General features: G+C 39.6%; 1 protein-coding gene across 1 annotated transcript in view; it reads right to left on the bottom strand.

The window, feature by feature from the left end:
- LOC133992917 (radixin) overlaps nucleotides 1-19,432 on the bottom strand; it is a 47,860-nt gene extending 28,428 nt beyond the window's left edge. Inside the window, exons 1-2 of the mRNA XM_062431715.1 lie at nucleotides 19,205-19,432; nucleotides 5,735-5,835 (exon numbers count right to left, since the gene is read on the bottom strand). Coding sequence (XP_062287699.1) covers nucleotides 5,735-5,746 — 12 coding nt within the window. The 5' untranslated portion in view covers nucleotides 5,747-5,835; nucleotides 19,205-19,432. The remainder of the gene's footprint in view (nucleotides 1-5,734; nucleotides 5,836-19,204) is intronic.
- Nucleotides 19,433-25,976: the final 6,544 nt, after the last annotated feature.

Below are 25,976 nucleotides of genomic sequence, written 5' to 3'. Positions count from 1 at the left end.
TAAATCGTTTAACTATAAAAGATACTGAGTGCAGCCTGAGGCAGTAATGTTAATGTTTTATCCGAATTTAATAAAGGCAACAGAGCATTTTTTAAATACATTCCAATAAAGCAGTGGCTTGAATTAAGTGGAGGTTAGTAACAGAGGCGTGGGTGGGAGTGGTGAACTTCACACCCTCCCTCTAATTAGATTTAGTGACTTGGATAATTCCCATTATATAAATGAAAATGACCCTCTGAAATATTTAAAGCCTCCAGCGCAGGCGTGCAGCCCCCCCTCCCTGCCCCCTCTTACCAGCCCAAGGCCCCCAGGGACACCATCACCAGGAGGGGCAACATGTGCAAAACGCAGAGATAAATCAATAATGTACGATATCCCACCACATCTCACACTGGGGATTAACAGGCCTGATGCACGCTTAAATACACACGCAAAACTGTGGCTGAACAACATGATTTCCATTTAAGCAGGCAAATATATTGATAAAATAAAAACACACGTTTAACCGTTCCTCTTACAGAAACACACACGCTCAGAATTTCAGTGGTCTATTATGTTTAAAACGTGCAGACACACATCTATACTCACACACACTCATTCACTCACCACTGGGGAAACACTGACCGAAACATATTGGAAATCAATATGTCTTTTTAATGATTCTTAAGCAACACTGAACGGCCATGATGAGTAGAACGATTTTTTTCTGTATTGTCTACGTGTTTGCTCGTCCTTTCATCTTCCCATGTCTCCTTTCTTTGTTCTTCTCCCTTTCAAAATGACTGAACTGTAAAATACTGAGTTTTGTTAGACAATTCGTACTCCATAATAACACAATTCAATAGTGCCACAGTCGATCTTCAAGACCTCATAACGAAAGCTTTTTAAATGATGTTACTTTCAACCCTTGATTGAACACCAAAGGATCAGGAGAATATGGGAAAAAATTGAAAAGGACAATACTTCTGTTTGTGTTCAGAGCCCCTGTTTATGTCTGTAGGCATGGATTGCCAATCAGCAAGATAATTGATCGTTACAAGCGTCAAGGGTGTTGTTTAGTGCCTCATCCTGCCATCTGACCTTCCTGTGGAGAACAAGATTTCCTACAGCTGTTGAGTAAACCAAACCACACATTTAGCTTTAACTGTTCACTGTCTTTAGGGCTTATTATACATTATGTTATGAATACTAGGGCTAGGTATCAGTACTCAGTCGATATCTCAAAGGTACCTCAAAGATATCGACCAAAATAAATCGATACCAAGTAGTATCGAAATGTCTCCTGTCAAATGTTACAGAATTTTCTGCTCACTACTGAATGAAGTAGAGTGTTTATTATATAGGGAGAAGTGAAATAGTGAATAAGGACAGAGCCAAACAGTACTGGCAAACTCCATGAATGTAGCTTTTTGTTTAACAGTATTAAAACATATCATTTGATTTTGTTCCTATCAACATGTTTCTTGTATTGGACTAACACTGACACTTTCCTCTACCCATTCATATACAGATATTTATGTTGGATATTTAGTGACAATGGGGAAACCAAAAAAAATGATTTAAACAGTTAACACAGAGCTTTGACAGAAAATTCCCCACATACTTGATATACAGCTTGAAAGTCCCACTATTTAATTTCACTGCTTTACAAGATAAAGTAACCTACTTAAAGGTTAAAGAGACATTGTGTCTTTTAAACTGAGCATGTGTGAAATCATGTTAACCTCTTAACAAACTTTGATAGTCGTACAAGGTGTTATGCATTGTAATAAATTAATACTGTGATAAGACCTTTTGACTTTTTTTTTTTCTTTTTTAATTGAATCACCTCCTGTTTTTTTTTCTGGCAGCGTTCCCCCTCTTGTTAGCCTCCCTACATAGAGCCCCTGTTCACCCCCGCTTTGAACTACATGAAAGAGGTGAACACTGAGGGACACCCATGTTGTGTTAGGGGTGTATGTGCACACAGACACACCATTAAAAAACAGCCTTGGGGAGGGTTACGATCCAGGCCAAATTCACTTTTTAATGGCCTGCCTGAGGCTAACTAGCTTGTAGCCCGTCTCGCTCTTTAGGGAGACAGACTGTTTCTGAGTGGCTCGACAGAGCAGAAAATCTTTATAGCTCTTCGGGGAGCTTCACTTGCCTCACCTGTTAAATTGTTTGTGCATTCTTTATCTGTTGTTTTGATCTTTTGCAACAAACGAGCTACAAGCTAACGCAGTCAAGCTAGTTTACTTGTTCCATATTTATCGAGCGGAGCCACTCAGCTTTAGTTCTTAATTTCAATGTATTTCGTGGCAACAACAGCCAAAGAATGAACAGATGAAGCAGTGAAAGGGCTGATGTGTTTACAGTCCAAGCGCTAAGCTTAAGGTCAAAGTATATAGCTTAATGTAACCGGAGTGGGAGTTCCCCTCCAGGGCGGCTCTGGTTTCGTTTTTCTGGACTGGATATGAACAAAGTGCCTGTCACTCATTCCTCTCCCAAATCCTCTCGTATCCCTTTGTGTGCCTTTTTTTTCTCTTTCCTACATTGTGTTTCAATAATCTGTGCTTTCTCCTTCTTTTCCAACTTTCTCCTTTGCTCTTAAAGGTTTGGCCTCTATCTGTCCATCCTCATGGTTCACTCCACTGATTCTGCAATGGTTCCTGTGGTCATACAGGTCGATGACTTCTTTGAAATGATTTTGATCGAAAACTAAACAAAAAGTAACCTTTGAAAACGAGAACCATGACAATAACTAAATGATAACAATAGAATAGACAGAATTAAATACTGTTTATTCATCGACCTCCATACATCACACACTATAGCTCCTGACATGTAAAATTGTACCTCCCTTGCCCAAAAATATCCCTGGCTCAGAATATTATTAGCGTTAGCCACTCGCCTAGCAATGTTGCTAATGAGAAAAATTGCATTCCCTAACGTTCTGTTACCTGACAATATCATTTATAGACTAAATTCATCTAATATCAATTGTGAGTTAGACTAAAGTGGCAACAAAACAGTCTGGACAAACTACGACCAAAATGCAGACTAGCACGCCCAATATTTCTGAAAAGATAAGCTAGCTAGATAAGCAAGCTGTGACCAAATGTAACGCTAACATTACTTTCAGTCAGTTATCTTTCATGTTACTATCAGAAGTATTGAGTACATTTTAGGATCAATGACAAAATTTAGCCGGTCACTCATCTAAATCTTCCTCAAGATGTTTGCTAATTAAATGTCGCCAAGTTGTCATTGGGAATGACAACTAGAATTAGAATCAGTGTGTGAACAATTTAACACTGCTTCTTCCATAACTTTGCCATAAATGAGAACACCTGTAACATTTAAAAATAAAAGCAGGACAGAAATATGTTTTCCTTAAAGTTGGATTATTTTCAATTTGCGCATACTTGTGTCCTTGCATTCACTTTGTATGTAATTGTTAAAATTTGCTTCATACTGTCTGGATGCATTAGACTAAAACTGAATCAAAAACAGATTTTAATAATTAACAGCTATCAGGTGACAAGACGGTAACACCAGTTTTGGTGATTTTCGCATTTTAACTTCTGTTTTAGTACATTGCTCCTTTATAGTTGAGCAATTGTGACCTAGATATGTGCTCAGCATTTCAGACTAGCTCAAAATGCACTGGAATCAACCTGTGAAGTCTTCTCTTGTTTCATCCTCCTTTCTCCATGTCTATTATCCTCTATCTTTCTCTTCACCTTCCATTCACTCTTTACTTTTTCCATCACATGTCCCTCGCCTCTTTCCAGGAATTGGGCCTGGCCTAATTCCCAATTACTGAGATTGATGGACCAGGGGGCTTGATACAATCACTGGCTGGCTGTACATTCCCTCTGCTGGCAGCCAGCCTGTGTGGACTGTAAACCGCCTGCAAATACAAGCTTCCTGTCTTTTCTGTAGTTTCTAATGATCTCTTTCGATCCATTTTGTAGTTGATGGGAGAATTTGATACAGCTTCACAGAGTTGAGTTGCCTACATATGTTGCTTTTATTGAATCTTTCTAAAAACTGAAGCAAATATTATTCAAAATAACTGCACCTGTAAATAGCTCTCTTTCAAACTGTCTTAAAGTTTAATAATGTTTTTTTTTTTAACTATTTCAGAGCATGTTGAGCTGTTATCATCTGTACAAATATAATAAAAAAGAATTGAACATTTCAAAACATCAATATAGGCCTATAAATAAGAGAGAGAAAACCCCTCTATGGTTCCATACTAAGTCTTATAACTGCTTTAATTTCAAAGTGCTCTTAAAATAAATAGAATAAAGGTACAATAAAAGGTAAAAATACTCCACGACTATCAGACTATAATACTATTCAGTCTGTATGTGTTTGTGTCAGAGCAACATGAAAGCTCCCAGTGTCCTTCAGTCCAAAAATAGAGCAGAGAAAGCCTTCTTTGTATTTGCTCTTTTCAATAGACAGGACATTTCCACAAAGTGACCGTCTGTTTTCCCAAAACTCTGTGTGCTCCTGTGACACGTTACTTTTGACTGAGGGGGCCTGATGACAGACTCTGGGTTCACTGAGCAGGTATGTTGTGCAGCATCAGAACAAATGCTTTCATGCTGCACAATAGCTTACTTCTAAAACATTTCTCATTTATTTCTTATCGGTGCCTGAAACTCATCCTGCACCTTTCTCTTCTAAGCCAGAAACTTTAACCTCCTGAGTACAATTGAAAACAGAGTGCATTGTTTAATTGGTGCTCAACAAGAACCAGCATAAGGAAGTGTGACACAAAATTGGTGGTTGTGTGTGAACAGCCCTGAGAACAACGTGATGATTGAAGCAGTTTTAGGTTGTTTGAAGCTGCTGTGAATCCATAAATGGAGCTTTGAGACTTTGGCTGCTCCTGATCAGTTTCACAAGCAACATGTTTGTGTGTGTGTGTGTGTGTGGTTAGCAAATTCAGGGGTAATTTATCTAAATATGACATGTCCAATAAAAGCGCTGCAACCTCTGAATTGTGTTTTAACATTTGTTTCCTCTGTGTAAAGGCTACTAGTATGCACCATGTCTACAAGCTAATTCAGTCTCGCTTCCTCTTTGCTTACACACCTGGTGCAGATACCTGCCATTCATTTGATTCAACCATTGCAAAATCTGAAATATGCACTGGTTGAAGAAGGTGAATATTACCCATGAAATTAGAAAAAAGGAAACTAAAGAGTTCCTGTGCAGCAGCTCTAATTTGAAAAGACTTTATTGGCACTGTCAGCAAGCTGCTACTCAAGAGAAATGAAAGGAAGCACATATGTAATGAAGATAGCAAGAAGCCGATGTACAAACTGTGATAAATATGCCAAAAAAGTATGTTGATGCCATTAAATGGGATGTATTAATTTAAAGATGTAATAGACTGCAGCTTTAAGATAATATGCATGCAAAATAGACATCTACAAAAGCAAAACAAACACCTCTAAAACGCCAGAGACTAGATATGAAAAAAGTAAGTTCACCATCAACATGATCTCTGTAATAGATCTGCAAATTCAGAATCATACAATAACTATGCATTTATGGCAACAGTCCTGAAATTCTGCAATCTGATACTGAGGAATGCAACAGATAAGTAGGGAAAAACCTTGTGGGATTTAAAGTATTTCAGCACAGGAAGCAAATCTTAACATGAGGGGCACACAAGGGGGGTGGTGGTGGTGGTATAAATCAACCTTTAATCTGTTACATGTCAGGTACTCACTGGTTTGGGCATCTTTCTCCTCTCTCCGCCCGTCCCCTGCTGCTGAGAAAACAGAAAGAAGTCGTCCTCCGTCTTCGTGTCTCTCTCCGGGGCACCAGCACCTGACAAAGAGAAATGGCAAAAAACAAAGGCAGCGATGTCAGCAAACAAATAACACCAAAAAAAAGCGTCCTCGAGTGTTCCCCCAGCAGACTCTTAATTGGTCTAATTGTTTAAAAAGGGGAAATACAGCCTAAATGAGGCATATTCTTGCCAATATTCCCACTCCACACAAAATGGAAAGGGTTCCTTTAACAAACAGCAAACACTGTATTGGCTTACAATTATCTACTTATCGTACAATAAAGTAATTATCAACATCATCATGTCTATATATGGACTTATCATATGATAGATGGACATGACCGTGATCAATTTTTTTTACCTCAATATTGCAGCACTTCACATTAGCAGTTAAGAGGCTATTCATGTCACATTGGCTAAACAAGTAGTGTCATGTCTTTCTGAGACAATATATTGTCCAACAGAAGTAGTTATCATGACATGCCTACTTATATTGTGTTCTGTTTAACAAAGGAGACTGCTGTGCTGCAGTCATTTTAAGACCTATTAACAAATAATGTCTTGATTATTGTTTCAATTCATGTTTCAGTCATTTCAAATATCAGACAATAGTAAAAAATGCTCATCACAATTTCCCAAAGCCTGAGGTGTCATCTTCACCTTGCTTTTTTTTTGTCCAACCAACAGTCTACAACCCTTTTTTAGATCAGGCATGTCCAAACTATTCCATAAAGGGCCATGTGCCTGCAGGTTTTTGTTCCAGCTGATAAAGAGCACATCATTCCACCAATCAACTCTCTGAAGACTGAGATCAGTTGATTAAATGAGTCAAGCCTGGTGTGCTCCTGATTGGTTGGAATGAAAACCTGCAGCCACATTGACTTGTATGGAATAGTTTGGACATGCCTGCTTTAGATATTCAATTTGCAATGATATAAAACTAAAGTGGAAAATGATCATATATTAATGATATATAAAATTATTTTCTCAGACATAGATCTGGTGTGCTCATTGACAGCTGAGCCAATCACACCTTTGTAGGCGGGATAAAGAATGTGGATGTCATCTTCCTGTGCCAGAACCAGAAAAACAAATGTGAAGAGAAAAATGGCGACAGGTGTGGATGAGATCAGTTGTACTATACAGGTGAAAGATGACAAAAACTCCCAAGAGGACATGTTACTTCAATCGACATAACAAGTTGATAACAGATCGAGTGAAAATGGTGCTGTAAGGGCAGAATAAGGTCACTCCACTCTCAACACACAATACGGTTCACATGAACACAATGTCAGACTGAATAATGAAGCAGAAAAAGTCAATTCAGTTTGATTATCAGGCTAAATTACGCTACTGTTTAAGCAGTATCATGCAAAGCTACATGTATGTTACACACAGCTTCAGGTTTCAGCCGGCCTGATGTTGAACTCAGCTGAATCCAGGGGAAACTCGCTCTCTTCCCACAAGTGAAATTGTTATCAAGAGTCAGCAGCAGCTCATGTAACAGCTACCACAGAGGTGCACTGCTTTGGCTACAGCAGAAAAGAAATAGCCTTCCTCAGTGCAGGAGGAAGTCGTGGACTTACACCGGGACAAAAGACAATATTCTGAGTGGCAGCTCGAGTAAAGAGGGTAGGAAACACGAGAGAGGAGGAAGAGGAGGCGGTCACACTGAGAGAAAAAAAAAGAATCCAGAAATAGCGAAGCAGCAATTGCACAGAGAGAGAAAAAGAGACAGATTAGGAAAGTGAGAAAAAAATTATCTTCCACTTCTCTGTTCTTCCCCTCATCTTTTTTTGACAGCCTACTTATGCGATCTCTCTCTAAGATCTGACCCTTGTCCTGCAGCGGTGGTTTTTCACAGGGGCTGATTCACAGTAACGCAGCTTGTCAGCTGAATGACTAGAATGTAAAACAGAGAGAGCAGTTGGTGGGTGTCCCATAGGTGCCAGATCTTTGTGATGTGACAGGCCAGAAATAGACCTTTCTCCAGTGTCAGCACAGAGAATCAAGCCAGGCACTGGAAGATTTGAACTAGCACACTAAGGGCCTGATTTACTAAGATCCCAAATAGTGAGTACTAAATTGCGTGCACTTTCACAGTGGAAAGACACAAACCTCAGTGCGCTGCGTTAGTACATCAGCTTGCATATTTTTTGCGAGTGATGTCAAGTTTGCACACGTTTCTACACACGCAAACCTTTAGTACATCAGGCCCTAAATCAGTTAATAGGAAGGTTTGCCCTCCATAACCTTTACAAACACAACACAGGGGTTTCTTGATCAAGACCAGCCGATTACCACACCATGTACATGAAAAGTCTCTTCAGTGTAGTTTTATTTACATAATATTCAAGCAATCATTATGCGGTGTGGCAGAGACCGTTTGTACACTGACATGCAAAAATCTTTAGTGTGGTTAGTGGCAGGTTCGAGGTCATGAAAAAGGCTAAAAACATTTTTTCTGAGTGTTGTCTCAGCACTGCATAATATAATGATTTGCTTGGCATTATTTACAGAAGTCACTATCTTTGATGGGTATGACTAACATGCTTTCTAATAAGTGGTGTCTTTTACAAGAAAAACCAATTCATTTTAACCCTTACATCCAGTTCGGGTGAGATCTGACCCATTTTAACATTTGAAAGCAATAAAAACACCCTAAATTAATTTTTTTAAAGGTGCAGTGTGTGGGACTTAGTGGCATCAAACAGTGACGATGCAGATTGCAAGTGAGTGCCCCCCTCCCCTTCCAAGTGTATAGAAGAATCTAAGATGGCTGTGAAACTTGCGAAAAATGTGGCAGGCCCTCTCTGGAGCCAGTGTTTGGTTTGTCGGTTCTGGGTTACCGTAGAAACATGGCGGGTTCCATGGAAGAGGACCCGTTCCCTATGTAGATATAAAGGTCTCATTCTAAGGTAACAAAAACACAATGATTATTATTTCCAGGTGATTATAAACTAATTAAAACATACTTATGAATATTATATTATATTTCTGCTAGACGTCACTAAATCTACACACTGCACCTTTAAGCCTGAAATTTCCTGACTTTTCCTAAAGTGGCCCAGAATAAATAAAAATGTTAATATTTCAAAATAATTTGTGTACAGTTGGTATACTACTCCAGCCTCATCAACACTGGTACAGGTAACAACAAAGTCCTCTTCTCAACAGTCAGCCACCTACTTCAGACTCCTAGAACCTTCCCACCAGACATTTCCACCGATCATTGCACTGCCTTCCTGGACTTCTTCAACTCTAAAATTAACACCATTCACCAACAACTGGCCTTATCCTGCACCTCCTCCAACGATCCAACCTGGATAATCACCACCGGCCAACCTCCCATCAGCTCCCTCTCCGACTTCACCCCAGTATCAGAACACACCATCTCTGAACTCATCCGCAAAGCCAAAGCCACCACCTGTCAGCTTGATCCTCTTCCCACGTCCCTCGTCAAAGCCTGTCTGCCATCCATTTCTCCCTTGATCACCAACATAATCAACTCCTCCCTCACCACTGGCACTGTACCCCCCACTCTCACACTGGCTGCTATCACACCCATCCTGAAAAAACCCAGTGCTGACCCAACAGACCTTAACCTTTACCGGCCCATCTCCAACCTTCCCTACATCTCCAAAACACTTGAAAGGGTGGTTGCCACACAACTACAATCCCACCTGGACACAAACAACCTACATGGGTGTCCCCCCGGGGGTCCACTCCTCTTCATCATCTACCTCCTCCCCCTGGGCACAATCCTCCGTCATCACGGGGTCCATTTTCACTCTCCTTCGAACCCACCACTGCCATCCCACCCACCTCCCTCATCACCTGCCTTGAAGACATCCGGAGCTGGATGAGCAGGAACTTCCAGAAGCTCAACGGCAATAAAACCGAGGCCCTGCTCATCGGCTCCAAAGCAACCCTCACAAAATCACAACACACCCCAGCCACACCCATCATCATCGACGGATTCCCTGTACCCTTCTCCCCCCAAGTCAAGAGCCTTGGCATCACTCTGGACAGCACCCTCTCATTTGCACCTCACATTCAAAACATCACCCGGACTGCCTTCTTCCACCTTAGAAACATCTCCAGACTCCGTCCATCACTGTCCCAATCCAGCACCGAAATCCTGGTTCATTCATTTGTCACTTCCCGCCTTGACTACTGCAATGCCCTCCTCACCGGACTCCCCGACAAACTCATCAACAGACTGCAAATTATTCAGAACTCGGCCGCCCGGATCATCACCCGCACCAAATCATCTGACCACATCACCCCTATTCTCACACAACTTCACTGGCTCCCGGTTAAATACCGCATCCACTACAAAAACCTCCTCCTCACATACAAAGCTCTCCACCACCTAGCCCCTTCTTACCTCTGCGACCTCCTCCAGGACTACAGACCCTCCCGCACCCTCCGCTCAACCTGTGCTGGTCTACTAACCATCCCCACATCACGCCTCAGCACCATGGGTGCCCGAGCCTTCAGTTGCTCGGCACCCAGACTATGGAACTCCCTCCCCCCACACATAAGACAGTCAAAAATATATTGTGACCGTGAATGTTTTTTTTAATTTTTTTTTTTAAACATACAGCACTAACCATAAAGAAAACACTGCTCTCTGAAATATTATTGAAGGATCTATCACCCATGTCTTGATGACTATGAGATATCTATGGATGCAAAATACATTTGTGGTTCAAATATGGTACAAAGATTAATGATAAAGGAATATGATCTGCTCTATGCTGTGAAGTGTCAGAATATGAAGAGTATGGAAGGGTTAAGGAGCTCTAGACATATGAATGAATAAATGTAAAAATTATGACTCGGGGTTTATAATTAATGCAAGACAGGATTTACTGTACTTTACAGCCAGCTTAACTGTAATAGAGTATATACAGTGTTTCACTAGGTTGACAGCTTTGGGGCGGTGGGGGGAGTGAGCAAACCACGAAAGAGACTCAGCAGACAGACATTTCTTTGTCAGTCCACTTTAAGTATAAAACCACTGAGTGGAGGATAGTGCTACAGACATTTCATTTCCGTGTTGGGGGTTTGGCTTCTTATTTTGTAACTCTCAAGCTCTTTTCATTACTGACTGAAAAATGTAATGTTTCAACCTCACCAGGTCTTCATCAGGCAAATGGTCAACATGAGGAAGAGCAAAGGTACTGTATATGTAGAAATTAGTACCAACATCATCACAGAAAAATGATGTAGGTCACAGATTTCTTAACGCCTCTTTAAGTGTCCTAATCTTTAACTGATTCCCGTTCCGAGCTGGGAAAAGATTTACATATTTGAAATGAATGAGATGTTCTTGAGGCAAACCGCAAATTTTATAATAACATCTGAGCGCAATATGGGCAAAAAGGATCTAATTTAGCACTAATTCCCTTTTCAAATCATTCTTGGGAATTTCACTTTGATGTACCACATATCTGAAGGGCATGTCCTGCACATCAATACACAGCTCAGCCAGAGCTGCCATCATCCCATCAGGTCCCTTTTTTGGAGCCAAATCCTGAAGACGTATGAGGCCTGGGAGATGTCTTTGTTCACAGCTAGCACCAGCAGTCAGGCCAGCCTCGCTCTCCAGGTACAAAAGCAGCTCCATTAACTCTAGATTAACATTTCCTGTTCACCACCAATTATACTAGACTGAGTTCAAATTCAAGGTGAAGGTGATTATTCTAATAGGAAAGAAAAAGTGAATGTTTCGACTGCTTCACTATGATATATTAACAGTGTTTAAACTGCAGTCTTAACATAACAACACAACACAATTTCCACATTTAAAACATCTAATTAGGGCCAGACCAATGGGCTGTCACAGATATATCATTATCGGCATGTATATTGTCTGATATGCACAGTTATTTTTTTAAAGTTATATAGGCAGCATTTTACTTGACTAATTAATTGACTTAATTCAAGCTTAATATATATGTATGTATGTTTTTTAAATAGTAATTTATACTTATTAAAGGATTTATATTTATGAAATTCCCAGTGATATCTGATGTCATTTTATACAATAAAGTTTATAGTTCCACTGTAAAATATCCTACCTCCATGTCTTTTTCACAAGTGTTTAATAACCTCATTGCAAAAAATGTGATTTATGTAATGTTCTGTCTATATAAGATTATCTGCCGATATATTGATATCGGAATTTTTTGTGGTTAATCGAAAGAATATCAGTCTTGATTCAGGCCTCTATGCTATGCTATCCTCAACCATTGTCCTGTTTGTGATAGCTGAGAGATCCAGTGCAGCAAAACAAACATCCTAATTTCTCCCTGCGCCACATTAATAAATGAACAAGTTAACGTGTCATCAAATTTATCAGCTCCCTGTGCAGTTTTTTCTCCACCTCTCTATGTCCTTTTGTTGCGCTACAGTCTTTCTATTTCACGTCATCGATGCCGAGACACAGCGGGAGAGTAACGAGTATAATAGTGCTGCTGACGGGAGAGAAAGCAGCGAGGGACGCACAAGTATTCAAAGCTTGCCTTGACCCATATACCTGCAGCCAGGAGATAGGTGAAGACACCCAATACTGTCTCGCTGCTTTCTTAACAGGAAAGTAGAAAGCTGGAGTTGGTGGCTCTTGTTTTAAAAGACGAGTATGCAGGGGATTTATTCATCCATACTTCAATTTTTATCATTGCCAGACCTAAGCTTTTGCTTTTTTTTTTCCTGAGTTGGTTTTGTGGATATAACAGCCACCAGAACGACAGCATCAGCTTTATTCTCTGTTCAGCAAGGTGAAAGTGATTACCATCTACACAATTTAATAGATTTAAATGCTCCAGGCTTTACGGAAGTGCTCAACCCCTTACACACACAGACACTCAGACACACATGCACACACACACACACACACACAAACACACCTAAGGGTGACCTATGTACTGCAGTTGAAAGCATCCAGAGCTTTCCAACAGAACACAGGTCTGCTCTGTTCAGCAGCCCAGCCGCTACCTTGTAAACCTACGTATATAAGCCTGCAGTGTGTGTGTGTGTGTGTGTGTGTGAGAGAGAGAGAGAGAGAGAGAGAGAGAGAGAGAGAGAGAGAGAGAGAGAGAGAGAGAGAGAGAGAGAGAGAGAGAGAGAGAGAGAGAGAGAGAGAGAGAGAGAGAGAGAGTGTGTGTCTCTTCATTCAGTGAAACTAGAGGGTCGCTCCCAAGCGGATAAAGACTTCCAGGTCACCATTCATGCAGAAAGTAACTCTGCTTAGAGCACATTACACTCTTTCATCTTTTTCTCGTTTTGTTCAAATCAATGTCCACACACACATTCACACACACACACAACAGTTGCATTTTACAGGCTGTGCCAAAGCATTCCCTGTCACACACTCTTTTTATGGGGGAGTCCTGCGTCCATGCTTTACAGATTCCTGCTCCTCCTCCTCCTCCTTCTTCTCCCCTTCAAAAACATTCACAGTCAGGTTGGTTATAGTAATACATCATATTTGACTGATTCTGACTCTTCTCATCAATTCTGGCTCTGGTTGAGATTTACGGCAGAAAATCTACCAAATCATGTCAAAAGCACAAACCCCCTTAAATTTTTCAAAGCTTTAGACTGTCAAAGCCACAAAAAAGTTATATTGTGACTGGTTAAAATAAAGAAAAATAATATTTTCTGTCTTGCCTGCATGTTAAATAGCATGTTTGTTAGCATGTTTTTATTTGTGTCATTTCAGAAACTATATAAGCTGTGTCCCAATTCAGGGGCTGCATCCTTCGAAGGACACAGCCTTTGCGGCCTCCGAAGGCGACTCCTTCTGAGGGACCTCCGAAGCGTCACCAGATGTTCCCGCCCTTACCATTACGTCCCGATTTCTGCCGCTCAGACCCGCAAAAAGTAAGAGAGAAAGAACAAAAGGAAGTGAAAGAGTAGAAAGAAAGTTTAAAAAATGATTAAGAGAGAGCAATTTTTGATTTCATTTAGAATCTTCCCTGTTCTGGAGGAAGACGAGAAGCGGCTCTGCCGGCGCCGATTTTCTTTTCCAGGACTGAGCAGCGGCGCGCAAAGGATAGTAGCCAGTGTCCTTCAAAAAGAGGGAAAAGGCCACATTTGTAGGCTGCATTCGAAGGAGCCTTCGAATTTGGACAGCCTTCGCACAGCGTTGTGACGTAATCAGCGTCCTTCGAAGGATGCAGCCCCTGAATTGGGACACAGCTATAGACTTCCAATAAGCAAGTGAAAGTATAACAGCTGCTAAACATTGTTTTGGTGAAAGCGCTGAGGTTTAGTTCCCAGTACATATAAGCCTGTTATTTTTCTTCTATCCTTGCAAATATCTACACCAAGCTATCCACAGATACGAAAAGTATGTCACATAGCTGACAATGAAGCAGTCCACGTGTCTTTGGGAACAGAGGAATACTTCACTCTTTGTGTTATGTGTGTCGTTACATGTGTTTGCAGAGGCTGTGTGAGTGTAAATGCTTTACGTGCCAGATATACAAACAGAACACATACACACACACACAAACTTCCAGCAACTGTTATAACAGCAGGACGCTCTACCAACTGCTTTATTGACAACGTGGCTTTAGTTGTACAACAGTATAGCCAACTGACTTCTTAGTAAGTGTAAGGAGGGAGGCGGTGTGCCAAATAGCACAAATGGCCTGTCCAGGGTGTGACCTTTAAAGCCACAAACATCAACGCACTACATAACAATGCTGTCACTTTTTGCCGCTTTGACACCTGCTTTGAAAAGACTAGAATTTTGTGAATGGTTCATCTGCAGACTAAAATAGTTATAGAGGAAAAGAAGTAGGTGAAGTACCAAACACTTGGATCCAAGTTCCCCTACATTAATTGACTAAGTCGTGTCAAGAGTAAATATGAGCATATGCGATTTACGGTATTAACAAACCTGTGACAAATGATTCTCTCCAGCTGGTTGTTGATTCATGTCAAATTTAGTGGGAGAAAAGCCTGAATGTAGGATGGCATGAATCATAGCGGTTCTACATTACAGATGACAGAAGACATACATTCTAGCTAGAATTCAATAAACCAAGAACATCACAGCTTTCTGCCAGGTTTCATTCATCTACATTATGTAATCTTTCAAAGGTGTTTTTGGCATTATTAATATTAATCTGATCAATATTTACTATTATAAATACTCATTGGGCTTAACAGATGGTGACAAAAGGTTTGAACAGCTGTTAAAATGAATGGAAATCTAAGATGAATGGCACCATGGGTCCTGTCTGCTCCTGCAATGGAGTTGACACTCATCCAGGTTGACTCTCAATGATTTAATACTATAGGTTGATGTTCAGTGTTTTGCTCCAGGACACAGGACTGACAGGGAACTGAACTTTACCTTCTGCGTGGGTTGAACCTGAAACCAGCTGTCTGATCTGCATATATGTGGCGGAACAGAGAGGATGTAAACATAAGGGTCAGTGGCTCGTAGGAAATTGTATGTGACAGAGTAACAGTGAAGGAGGGGAAGAGATGCAGATACAGGAAAGCAAAGTGAAAGAATCAAACAGGAAAAGACATGATAGTCAGATGCTAAAAGTGAGAGACGGAAAGAGAAACTTGATAGCATCTGTCAGTGAACCTGGCTGTGATGTAGGTTGTGAAACTAAAGAGTTTGCTTTCAGTCATCAACTGATACTAATCAAATAAAACCCCTACCTTTTATATAATAGATTGACTGAGAGAATAAATGTCCGTGAAACAGTCACATATTAGTTTACTGTGGCTTGGTGTTGTCAGTGTATTGACTTGTTTTTTACAGCCTGTGTCATTTATTCATAGTTTTCCAATACTTTCTAGAAGTTAAACTAAAATTTTACTCAAAGGAAACGTTGCAAACTTTACAGTCACTGGGGTTTGAAGTCTATTTATCCCAAAATATCTAAATGTATTATTTGGAAATGATAACTAAATTGAGTGTAACTGTATGTTAATGTCCAGTGCAGTGCAGAGTAGGGTTGGGGGATAAAATGATCTCAATAATTTTCACTATAAAATCCTCCACGATAACGATGATGCATTTATTTGCGAAAGTTATTTTTGTGTCCGTTTTCTATTTTTGTATCTATATTTGTATTGCTACAAAAAGGTTAGACCAACAGCCAGTTGTACAGAAGAGAAACTAACACATGTGGTTGATGCGTGTTCACTCAAGACAGGTCAGAATGACCACCTGTGAGAAGTAGCCCGCTAAGATTAAAATGGGCAGCTATGCAAGTGTGAAGAATCTGTCTTCAAAGATGAAAAAATTGTACTGAATAGTTAATGAGGGACCTTTGTAACCTTGTCTGCACCAGTCAGACTGCTCATCATGACCAAAGACAGCGGCAGGAGGCAGATATCATCTCTTCTGGAGGCATGGCTGAGGATGCAGGGTCAGGATGAGTGATGCTGGGCTGCCAAGCCTGTGGCAAGCATGCTATTCTGCCCTGACCTATGTACAATTTACATCAACAACCTTCCTGTGGGCCGGACTGCCTCCTAGTTTACTTATGAGGTTAGCTCCTTGCATTAATAATGCCCCAATTGTGTGTGTGCCTTTTTTTTTTTTTATTGTGGAAAAAACAAAAGCAGAAACATTTGATAGATTAGTCTTTTTTGCTTGTAATTGCTAGAAACGTGTAATGTGTAAATATTCAAAGAATTTACAGAATCATAATCATCTACAATATTTAAGTTATTTTCTTGAATCAATGTTAAGTATACTACTAGAGATGTTTGAAACAAGGCATTTGGTATAATGGGAATCACAACAGTTGTTTACATATTTATTATTTAATTTTAGTCATATTTAGTCATTGTTTACCATAAATCAATGTTTGTCACTTATTCATTCTAACTATTTCCAAATGAACTAATAATTGTATATTATAAACCATAATTAACCCTCTGGTTTCTTTAGGGTTCTGTATTAAGGAGAATACTGTTAAAAATGTAAATTGAGCATTATCATCAATTATCAACATTGATCAATATAAAAAAAAACATTGTGATAACATAATATTTTTGGCCATATCATCAAGCTCTAGTGCAGAGCTTCGTCCTGGTTCAACTTTGACCTACTGTACTTGTACTTGTTATGCATGCATGCACTTTGACAATCCAGCGGATGATTATTACGGATATTCTAGCACATTCACTTTTGTTTCATCCTTCCTTCGGTTCTGGGTTTCACATGGACGGGAATGTAACCATAGCTGCTATAATAAAAATTCAACAGTGAGAACCAGTTTTCCCTAAAGATTATTTAAAAAAAGGTGCAAATGAAAACTAAGGAAACTAGGAATACTGACGGCAAAAACATAAAGAAAGATAGACACAAATTTCCTCTAACAAGCTCAGTGAGCCAAATCTCACTATGAAGAGCTGATTAGGCATCACAACCAACACCATGACATAGAAGACCAGTTTCAGACAGCCTCACAATGGCAGCTGGTGTGTGAAAAAATCATCTTCATTCAGCTAACTCCACTAGCAGACTCGGACACCATTTGCTTTCTCCATTTAACATTTGTTTATGCAAACTGATTTAAATTTGTTTCTGCATTAAGTATACCATGCCCCAGTCTTTTCTCGCACAAGAGTAAACATGGCTGTATGTTGCTTTATTGAAGATCCATGATCAGGCTGCATATGACCTCTTCTCAAGGTGGGTTTCTTCCTGTTTCGCTCACAATCACAGTTACACTCTTCATAGATTTACAAAATTGAATAAATCAAACACCATGATGTGTGGTGTAAATGTATAAATTTGTCCATAACTTAAAAGTTTAGCCTGTCAAATGGTAACCAAACACGCTTCATCTTTTCATTCAAAATGTAAATGAATCATTTTAAAATGTTGCTGTCTCTAGTCTCTATCTGGGGTTTCTAGCAGGTGACAGGAGTGACTAATCAAATGTAAACCTGCAGTAAGTTCACATAACAACCCAATAACAAGAAAAGGCATTTATTTTTTAGTAAATTACATGACTATGGATGTCTGGCCAGAATAAGACAACACTGCCCTTCTCTCTTGAGCCATGGGATTATTCAACAGGTTACAAAAAAATAGTGCAGAAGAGAGAAATCTAAAACCAGCCGTCAAAGGTATCTCATGTCATGATGGAGAGTCTCTTTCTCAAATGAGTTGTAATTTGGTCCCTGGAGGGGGCGTAGCCGTGAGCAACAGGAGGATTTGAGTGACAAGCAGAACAGCCAATGAAGTCACTTCCCCCGCTGTAAAGAAGCCAATCAGCAACTCATAACTTCACTGACGCCGGCGGAGCATCTGTTTGTGCCAGATGGACCGCTAGCATCATGTGTGGGCGGGCTAGCGTTAGTGTATTCAAGACAGCTGTTAACGTACAAAAACTAAACTAACCAGCGTCATTCAGCGTGGTTTCCAGGGCGAACGGTAAACTAACATGAAGTCGCTCAAGGAGGCGCATTTACATGGGGAAGAGAATTAGCATACATGTTCTCTAACCACGTGTAAACATATGTTGTTATTGTGACGAAGGACAAATGTGTTTAGGCTCATTTAGAAGAGCGCGAATTAGTTGTTTGGCTCATTAAAGAAAATAGCGGAATTTGAGTCGACCACAATTAATTATTTCAGCGTCCCCTGTCCAGAAGAAGCGAGCCCATTAATAAAACCAGCTTTAATGTAATAAAGCTCGTAGTTGAGTTTTAGCAGCTGCTGTTTGCTACATAGTTACAGAAAGAAAGGCGCGTCGTCAGAGGCACGCGCACGAAAAAGTTGCAAACGGCGCAAAACATAGTTTCCGCTGTGAGCTTTACAAAACAAGAGCAGAGCCCCCCCCCCCCCCCCCCCCCCGGTATTAAAAACAGCAACAGGACGACACTAAAACCCGCTGCGTTACAACAACAGACTTTCAGACGTTCAGACTCTTGTGGGTGACAGCAGTGAATTAATTAGTCAAACGGTATACGCTCCAAAATGGCTACAAACAGTGTTAATATGACCGGTGTGTATATACTACCTTTGGGTCATTCTGGAAATAAGGACGAGCATCTAATTACACTGACTTCTAATGTAAGCCTTGTCTTGTTGCATAACATTTCAAGTGACACACAGCACCTCAGCGCACGGTGACACCGGTTCACTCACCCCGTCCTCCCGTCCTGAAACGTGAAAAGAAGCCGGTAAGAAAACGGAGGTCAAGCCAAATGTTAAGCCGAACCACGCCGTTTTTTTTTTTACCTGCTTGTAAAAACAGGTCCGCGCCGTATAATAAGTTATATGCCCCGCGGCTCGTTAAAAAACACCGTTACCGCTCTCCAGCCCCAGAGAAGAAAAAATAAATCCCCCCCCTCATTTGAACGGCTTAAAGGCAAGCAGGCAGAGATGAAGGCGATCTAACTCACCTCTAACGCCTGACTGCGCTGAGGATGTCTCCAACTGTCAGCCCCGTCCAGCTGGCAGCAGTGCTTTATATATCCACAGCAGAGTAAAAATAGAGCGTTTCACCTTCCCGTCCTCTGCGCTGTTTACCGGACACGGTGCGTACCGGGAGTGTATACTGATACAGGCTACCGAGGTGGAGACTCCTCCGTCTGCCTCCCACAACCAGAGAAGAGGTAGACTACAGACAGTCAATATGGCTGACGAACTTACCGTACTGAGGCGTGGTGAGCCGAGTCCTGCAGAGTCAGTGGCGGATCTAGAACATTATTCATAGGGTGGGTTGAGGTTATGACAGGGTGACATGGTGTAAAGCAGGGGTCCCAAACTTTTTTTTCATACCTAAAGAGATGTTTACCTCACAGGCCATAGTGGTGAAGGTGTTAGATCACACTTTATTTTGGATGGATCACTGCTGCTGATGCTATAATTACTACAGAGTTTAATGTGTCAATAAAAAGGTTTATAGAGGCCTAACTGTGCAGTTAGTGTGAAATAGATATTTTGAGTCCAGGTTAGGCTGATCTTTTGATTGGATGAGTTTTTAGCAAATGATACAAAGCAAACACTACTTTTCAAAACATGGATTTTTTTCTTTCTTTAACTGATAACTACTATCAGTGCTCTATCCAAATAAAGTGTTATTATGACATGTTAAGTCAAATTGGCATTAAATCATACCTGGTGTTGCTGATGAGTAGTTAAACAGGAAAATGATGATAGGCATGGAGTTGTGCCCATATGCCACCTGCCAGTTTTCCTCTCATTTTCACAGAAGTGAAAGTCTTAATCTGCCTCTCACAAATCTACACATTCATTCACTGATCAGTCAAAAAAACAATCAAGATCAATCAACAATCAAAATTGATTTCAATAACAGAATTTTATTTTTTTTAAATTAAAAAAACCTGTAAAAACTGAAACCACAAAGAAAAACATGGAGCTGCATCAAGAGATCCAACTTTCTGTATGACAGCCCTAAATATGTTTATATGACACCAAACCTTCAGGTGATCATTTATTTGCATTTACTTGTATGGGTTTGGAACAGTGATTTTAGAGCATCAATAGTGTCACAAAAGAAGAAAATAGAATATAAACAGATTTCTCAACACATACAGTTCATGAAAATTCCTGTTAGACATTTTGACAACCTTTATGCTGTATTAATAATTGTATGTAAAGCCCATGATGATAAAACCATTATATTACCCACGAACAACTGCATCAAAGGTTCACACTAACCCTCATAATACTTTAATGAATCTCTAAAAACTTGTGATATTCACACTTCTGAGGAAGCCTGGTCTGCTTGTTTGCTCCCTTTAGATCTCAGAGGATGATGTAAATTATGCACAGATTCAGTCCCGATAATTACTCTCATGTTCCCAATGTTCTTAGTTTGAAGTAACTTATTTCACACTTTGATGTCAGAGGCTTCCTGTTGGAGCACAGAGCACATAACTCTTCATAATAGATGCCTTCCCATGCCCTGAGAGGAAAACTATCAAATAAAATAGATGAGATAAGTCAAAGACACAACACCCATGAATGTTTTGTCTCTGAGATTTGCATTTGAAACATAGAATTTGCATCATAGTTACATAGACATCACAATTGCCATGATATTTTATTATACTGTAGTAATAATTGTATTCACTGAAAAGCAAGACATTATTATTATTATTATTGTTATTGTTATTATGATTACTATATCCACCCACATTTCCCATGCCCTTTTCTCCTTTCTTCAGTGCCTGTAAATGAAATGAAAATAACTTTGTTGTGAAACAGAGCCCATGTGGTTGAGAGGAGAAGAGTTGTGTCATCTTTGAACCGTGAGTCACTGGCATGCAGCGTGCCTCAACCTGAAGTCACAATGAGAAAAAAACAGCAGGAAATCATTGATGTGTAATCTGCACTCGATTAAAACCTGACTAATACCAGTTGAGCCCAATATTAAAGTTCATATTTAAGAGCAATAAGAGTCTATCAGCAGGGAGTCTTTTTGTCCATGTGTCATATACTGATTACACAGTATTTGTTTGAATTCATTTTTAATAATGTCCCACTTTCTTGGCACAGGTATCCAAAATTTGAAGGTTTCTAATAACTTAACAACTGCAGATACAGTATGTTGTCTGTCCATTAATACTCTATAAGCACTGATTCTCTAATAAATACAAATTACTTAAAAAATAATCCCTGGATCTTCTTTCTCTCCTTACAGCTTTACAGTATGGAGCCCCAGAAGGTGACACATCATTAATCCACCTCTCATTTAAGTATATCCACAAGATTATTGAACATTAATGCCAAACATAGCCTTCAGCAGTTAATACTAGTCCATTGTGTGGTACTGCACTGATATGTCGGATACCAGCCTCTTCTTCGGAAAGTGAAAGGGAAGGCAGTCCGTTGAAAATGGAGGCCAGATTAATGACAGGTCTCCAGGGAGGTTGATTCATCAGTTTTGCATCTCTGGCCTATTTTAATATCTCTGACATACATGTGACACATTGTGAGGAAAAATGAAAATGCTGCACAGTGAAAATGTGAGATAGATGAACCATAGATGATTAAACGTCTTTCTCTGTTTCTTTTTTCTTTGTTATTAGGTGCTATTTCATGTAGCTGATTAAAAAATGGGAAAGTTATTGTATTCTGTCAGGGAGGATACAGACAAGGACTAAGGTAAAGCAGAGAGACATGTTTTGTAATGGTCAGATCCTTCTAAATCCATCTTAGTCAACAGAGCAGACTGGTTGTTGCAGAGGACATCTCAGGTTCAACCTTACAAAAGCTGAGGTTGATACCATCAAGAGTGGTGTGTCGAAACAGTGAAGATCTATTCTTGTCATATATGGCGAGTTCTCTTCGGGGTAAACTTCAGCTCAGCGCCTTTCACATCTTCATATTATTCAACGTTCCTCCGACATTTAGTTCCTCTTTTTCTTTCTCACCTCTTTAAAGTCACGTCCTTTCTTTTTTTAATCACCAGTGTGTTTTCAGTCAGCAGTTTGGGGAAGTAATGCGGTACCTTCAGTGGGATTACAGAAATAGTTATAGTGATCTGAAAAGTACATGCATGCTGGTTGTTGCATAGAAACAATGAGCTATAGCACAACACTGACATCTGGTGGCCAGTTGCTGACATGAGCGCAGTTTCTTCGTCTCCAGGGCAACATGAGATACAGATGCAGTGCAGCAAAAGCCTCGGTGTTAACCAGAATTAGGTTGCTCTGTGAGTTGTGTTGGGGTCAGTAATGGAAACAAAGACACTCAGCTGAACCTAGGACTAGTTAGAAGTATGAACATTTGCTTCCAAAGCTAGATTCTGTATTTCTTCTACAGGATTGCATAATTGGAGGGATGTGAGTAGATTCTATGGTAAAAATGAAAAGTTATACCCTTTTCATGCTCAGGGTCAAAGTTATGGTTCATTTTTGTATACTTTTGTGTGGTTTAAGGGGATTTTCATAGACTATAAAGAAAATCAAGATCAGTGAAGTTATTCTCTACAAAACCAAGTAGCTGATAACATAATGATTGCTAGTTATGACAGCGGGGAGCTCCTGTGGCTCGACTATCTCTCAAACAGACGGATCAAATGCAAACTTCACTGCCATCCTTGCAGGACACTGAGTGCAAGTTTATACTCTTCAGCTGACCCTGACCTCTGATCTACATGTGTGGGAGGGAAAGAGAAAAAGATGCCTGACATACAGTTATGGGAAAATAAAGTCGGAGGATTTTACAGCTGTGTTAGTGATTAAGGCAGATATGCAGATTTGACTCAGTCTTTAAAATACTGATCTTTTATTTAACACTGATCATTGGAAATATGAATGAAGATTAGAGTCATGCAGCCACTAGAGGGTGTAGGTTGGTACTTTCCCTTCTCATGACCAAACATCAGGCTCCATCTATCACTGTAAATACTTTGAGTGAGATTTAAAGTAAGATTGAATCTGTAATCTCCAAAACATGAGAAAATATAGGGGAAAGCAAAAAGTCATTCATTTTACTTTTAGAAAGTAAGTAATGTTTTTAAGTGAAGATGATAAAATGGTGTATGTTGCCCTACATACTGGGCTGTCCTTTACTGTTTTATAAATGAACTTTGGTCTTTTCGGAGAAAGCCTCGAATCAGTTGAATTATTTACAATGTTCAACAATCTGACACATTCGCCTTTGAAGAACCTGGAGGACCCTCACATCTGGAGTTGCCAAAACAGAACTCAGTGCTTAAAACTGAACGTATTACAGGTGTGTGCATGAGCATAAATCATCTGTGAGCTTCCCTGTGTTATTAGTAATCACACAGAGACGGTTACTTCACACTGACCTCCAGACTGTGGTTCAGGCCAGTTGTCTCATGTGATGATTACGGTTGTCAGTCTGCAGGTTTTTATCTTCCTGGAGGAAATATCAGGGCAAGACCTCATATCTGTGTTCAGAAACATCGTTACAAAAGAGCCTGTTCATATTATGCTCAACCTTTATTTAAATCCCACTGAGATCAGAAAAGGATTTTTCAAAGCATATGTGGCCGTCTAACAGAGTAGCATCACAATAAGCACGCAGGTCCCCTACAACTGTTCATATCAGCACCCAAGATAAACGCTCTACTGTGTATGTTTAAAAGATGAAGGTTCTGTATAGGTTGTAACAGATTGATCTTCTACTGATAAGCACATATTTGGTCTCATGTAATTCAGAAAAAAAGCTGCAATTTATACTTATTTAATGTACTGTAGCGATAATAGTGTAGAAATGTTGAGTCAGTTCATTGATTAGTTAACTGACAGAAAATTAATCAACGATAATGACGGTAATTTTGTTAATTGATTCATTATCCAAGTCATTTATTAAGGAAAAACACAAGAGTTCCTTGTTCCTAAGTATTATCTCCAGATAAAAACAATCCATTTTCACTATTTTATATCCAACAATTAGTTGTTTAAAAAAAAGAAAAGTTATAAGTCACAGCTCTAATAGATAACACACATGCACATAACAAACATTTGTAAAACAAACTTTGCAGAATATGCGTGTACAGCATGTGAACTATTTTATCTGAGGTCATGCTATCTGAAAACTCTTGGTTAGTTCCTCATATTTAACATATCGATGAGTGCACTGTAAAACCTGCTCATTCATTGTTCACTGGGGTTAAACCTGCTGACATTGCCATGTTGGTTTTGATATCACTTGGCTTAAACAAAGGCTGTTCTTCATAAATAATGTATTGGAGTTCAAGATTTGTATTTTTTTTTTATTCGTAGAAGTGAATTTTACTTTTGGATATAACATCCTTTTAACTGGTATTGTAATTGAGATTTTATATTAGACCATTTAATCCCTTTTGTCCCAACTCGTCACATACTAAACACTGTTTGAACACAGTTTGTCGAGTCCTTTATGAATGTCTTCTTTCCTAGGACCGGGACAACCAGGCAAAATGCAGTGGATCATATTGTGTGTCTCAATCATGATGTTGTGTAAGCCTGTAGGTCATTGACAGATGATTTTACAATGTTTTTATGCGCAAAATAGAAAAGATGAACATTACTGTGGGATGAAAAGTAATTGTATTGCTTTTTCAAAGAGACATTTCAGAGGGAAACGCTGGTTAAAAATCTGACTGGCCACATGAGGGCAGCAAAACCCCACTGACTGTCATTTAAACCACTCTGGATCCCTTTGTCATCTAACATGTTAAGCAAACAGTGCTGAACAGCTTCATCCTAATGATTGCATGCACCATTCTTTGTCTATTGATCCCTCCGAGTTTTAAACCAAGGTCTGTCTTGTTTGATAGGAGAGTCAACACAGCATGCAGGCCTCTTTATGTTCTCATTATGAGTTACTTAAAGTACAGTACAGCTGACAATAGATAATGTGTTTGCACATGGAGGTGGTTTGACAGTGTAGTGAGTCTGAATGCTCTCTGACATTGATTGAACTCTCTGGCATTTATACAAGTGTAGTAAGAGGAGAGTAAAAGATACTGTGAATGATTTATAGAGCAGCTTTATTGACTTTTTCTCACCTCAGAACACCTTTAGAAGCTCCTGTCACCATCATTTGGAACGAGGTCAAACTATGTGCTTATAACATATCTGTATATGTACATGCACACATATATAGATATACATTTTATTACAATTTAATTTGACTAGATGTACACGTTGGTCAGTTGATTGCTTTGTCAACCAAGAACTTGATTCATTGATTTACTGTATTTGACCTTTCAGACACGCGATCAGCTGTTTTCATGCTGCTCTGCTGCAACTCTACAACACAAACTTATAACACATTGTAGGCTAAATAAATGTGACTTTTCTTCATGTTTTCATGTCTTAGTTTGGAGTTCAACAGATCTGACTACTTCATTCCATATACGTCACATTGTGAAGTGGTTATTTAACAAAATCCAATAAGATCAACACGTTTCCTTTTATTTGTATAGTCGCCATCTTTGTTGAACATTCCAGAGATCACCTGGCAGCCAAACAATGCACCGTACAGTACTCTCACTTTGTTGCTGCGGTTTATGTAGCTTTAAGTGCCTGTAGGTGTCATTCTTGTCTTTAGCTATCATGTTTTCTGTTTATTTCAAATAAAATGCAAAGGCAGAACAAGCCAACATGTGACAGGAAGTAACAAAAAATGTTGGAAAAATTGAGAATAGTAAAATAAATAAGTAAATGTGTGACCTCCTTGTGACTG

The sequence above is a fragment of the Scomber scombrus genome, chromosome 13, assembly GCF_963691925.1.
Source record: "Scomber scombrus chromosome 13, fScoSco1.1, whole genome shotgun sequence".
Classification (NCBI taxonomy): domain Eukaryota; kingdom Metazoa; phylum Chordata; class Actinopteri; order Scombriformes; family Scombridae; genus Scomber; species Scomber scombrus.
The sequence above is the reverse complement of the archived record's forward strand: the minus strand, read 5'-3'. Positions and strand labels throughout refer to the sequence as shown.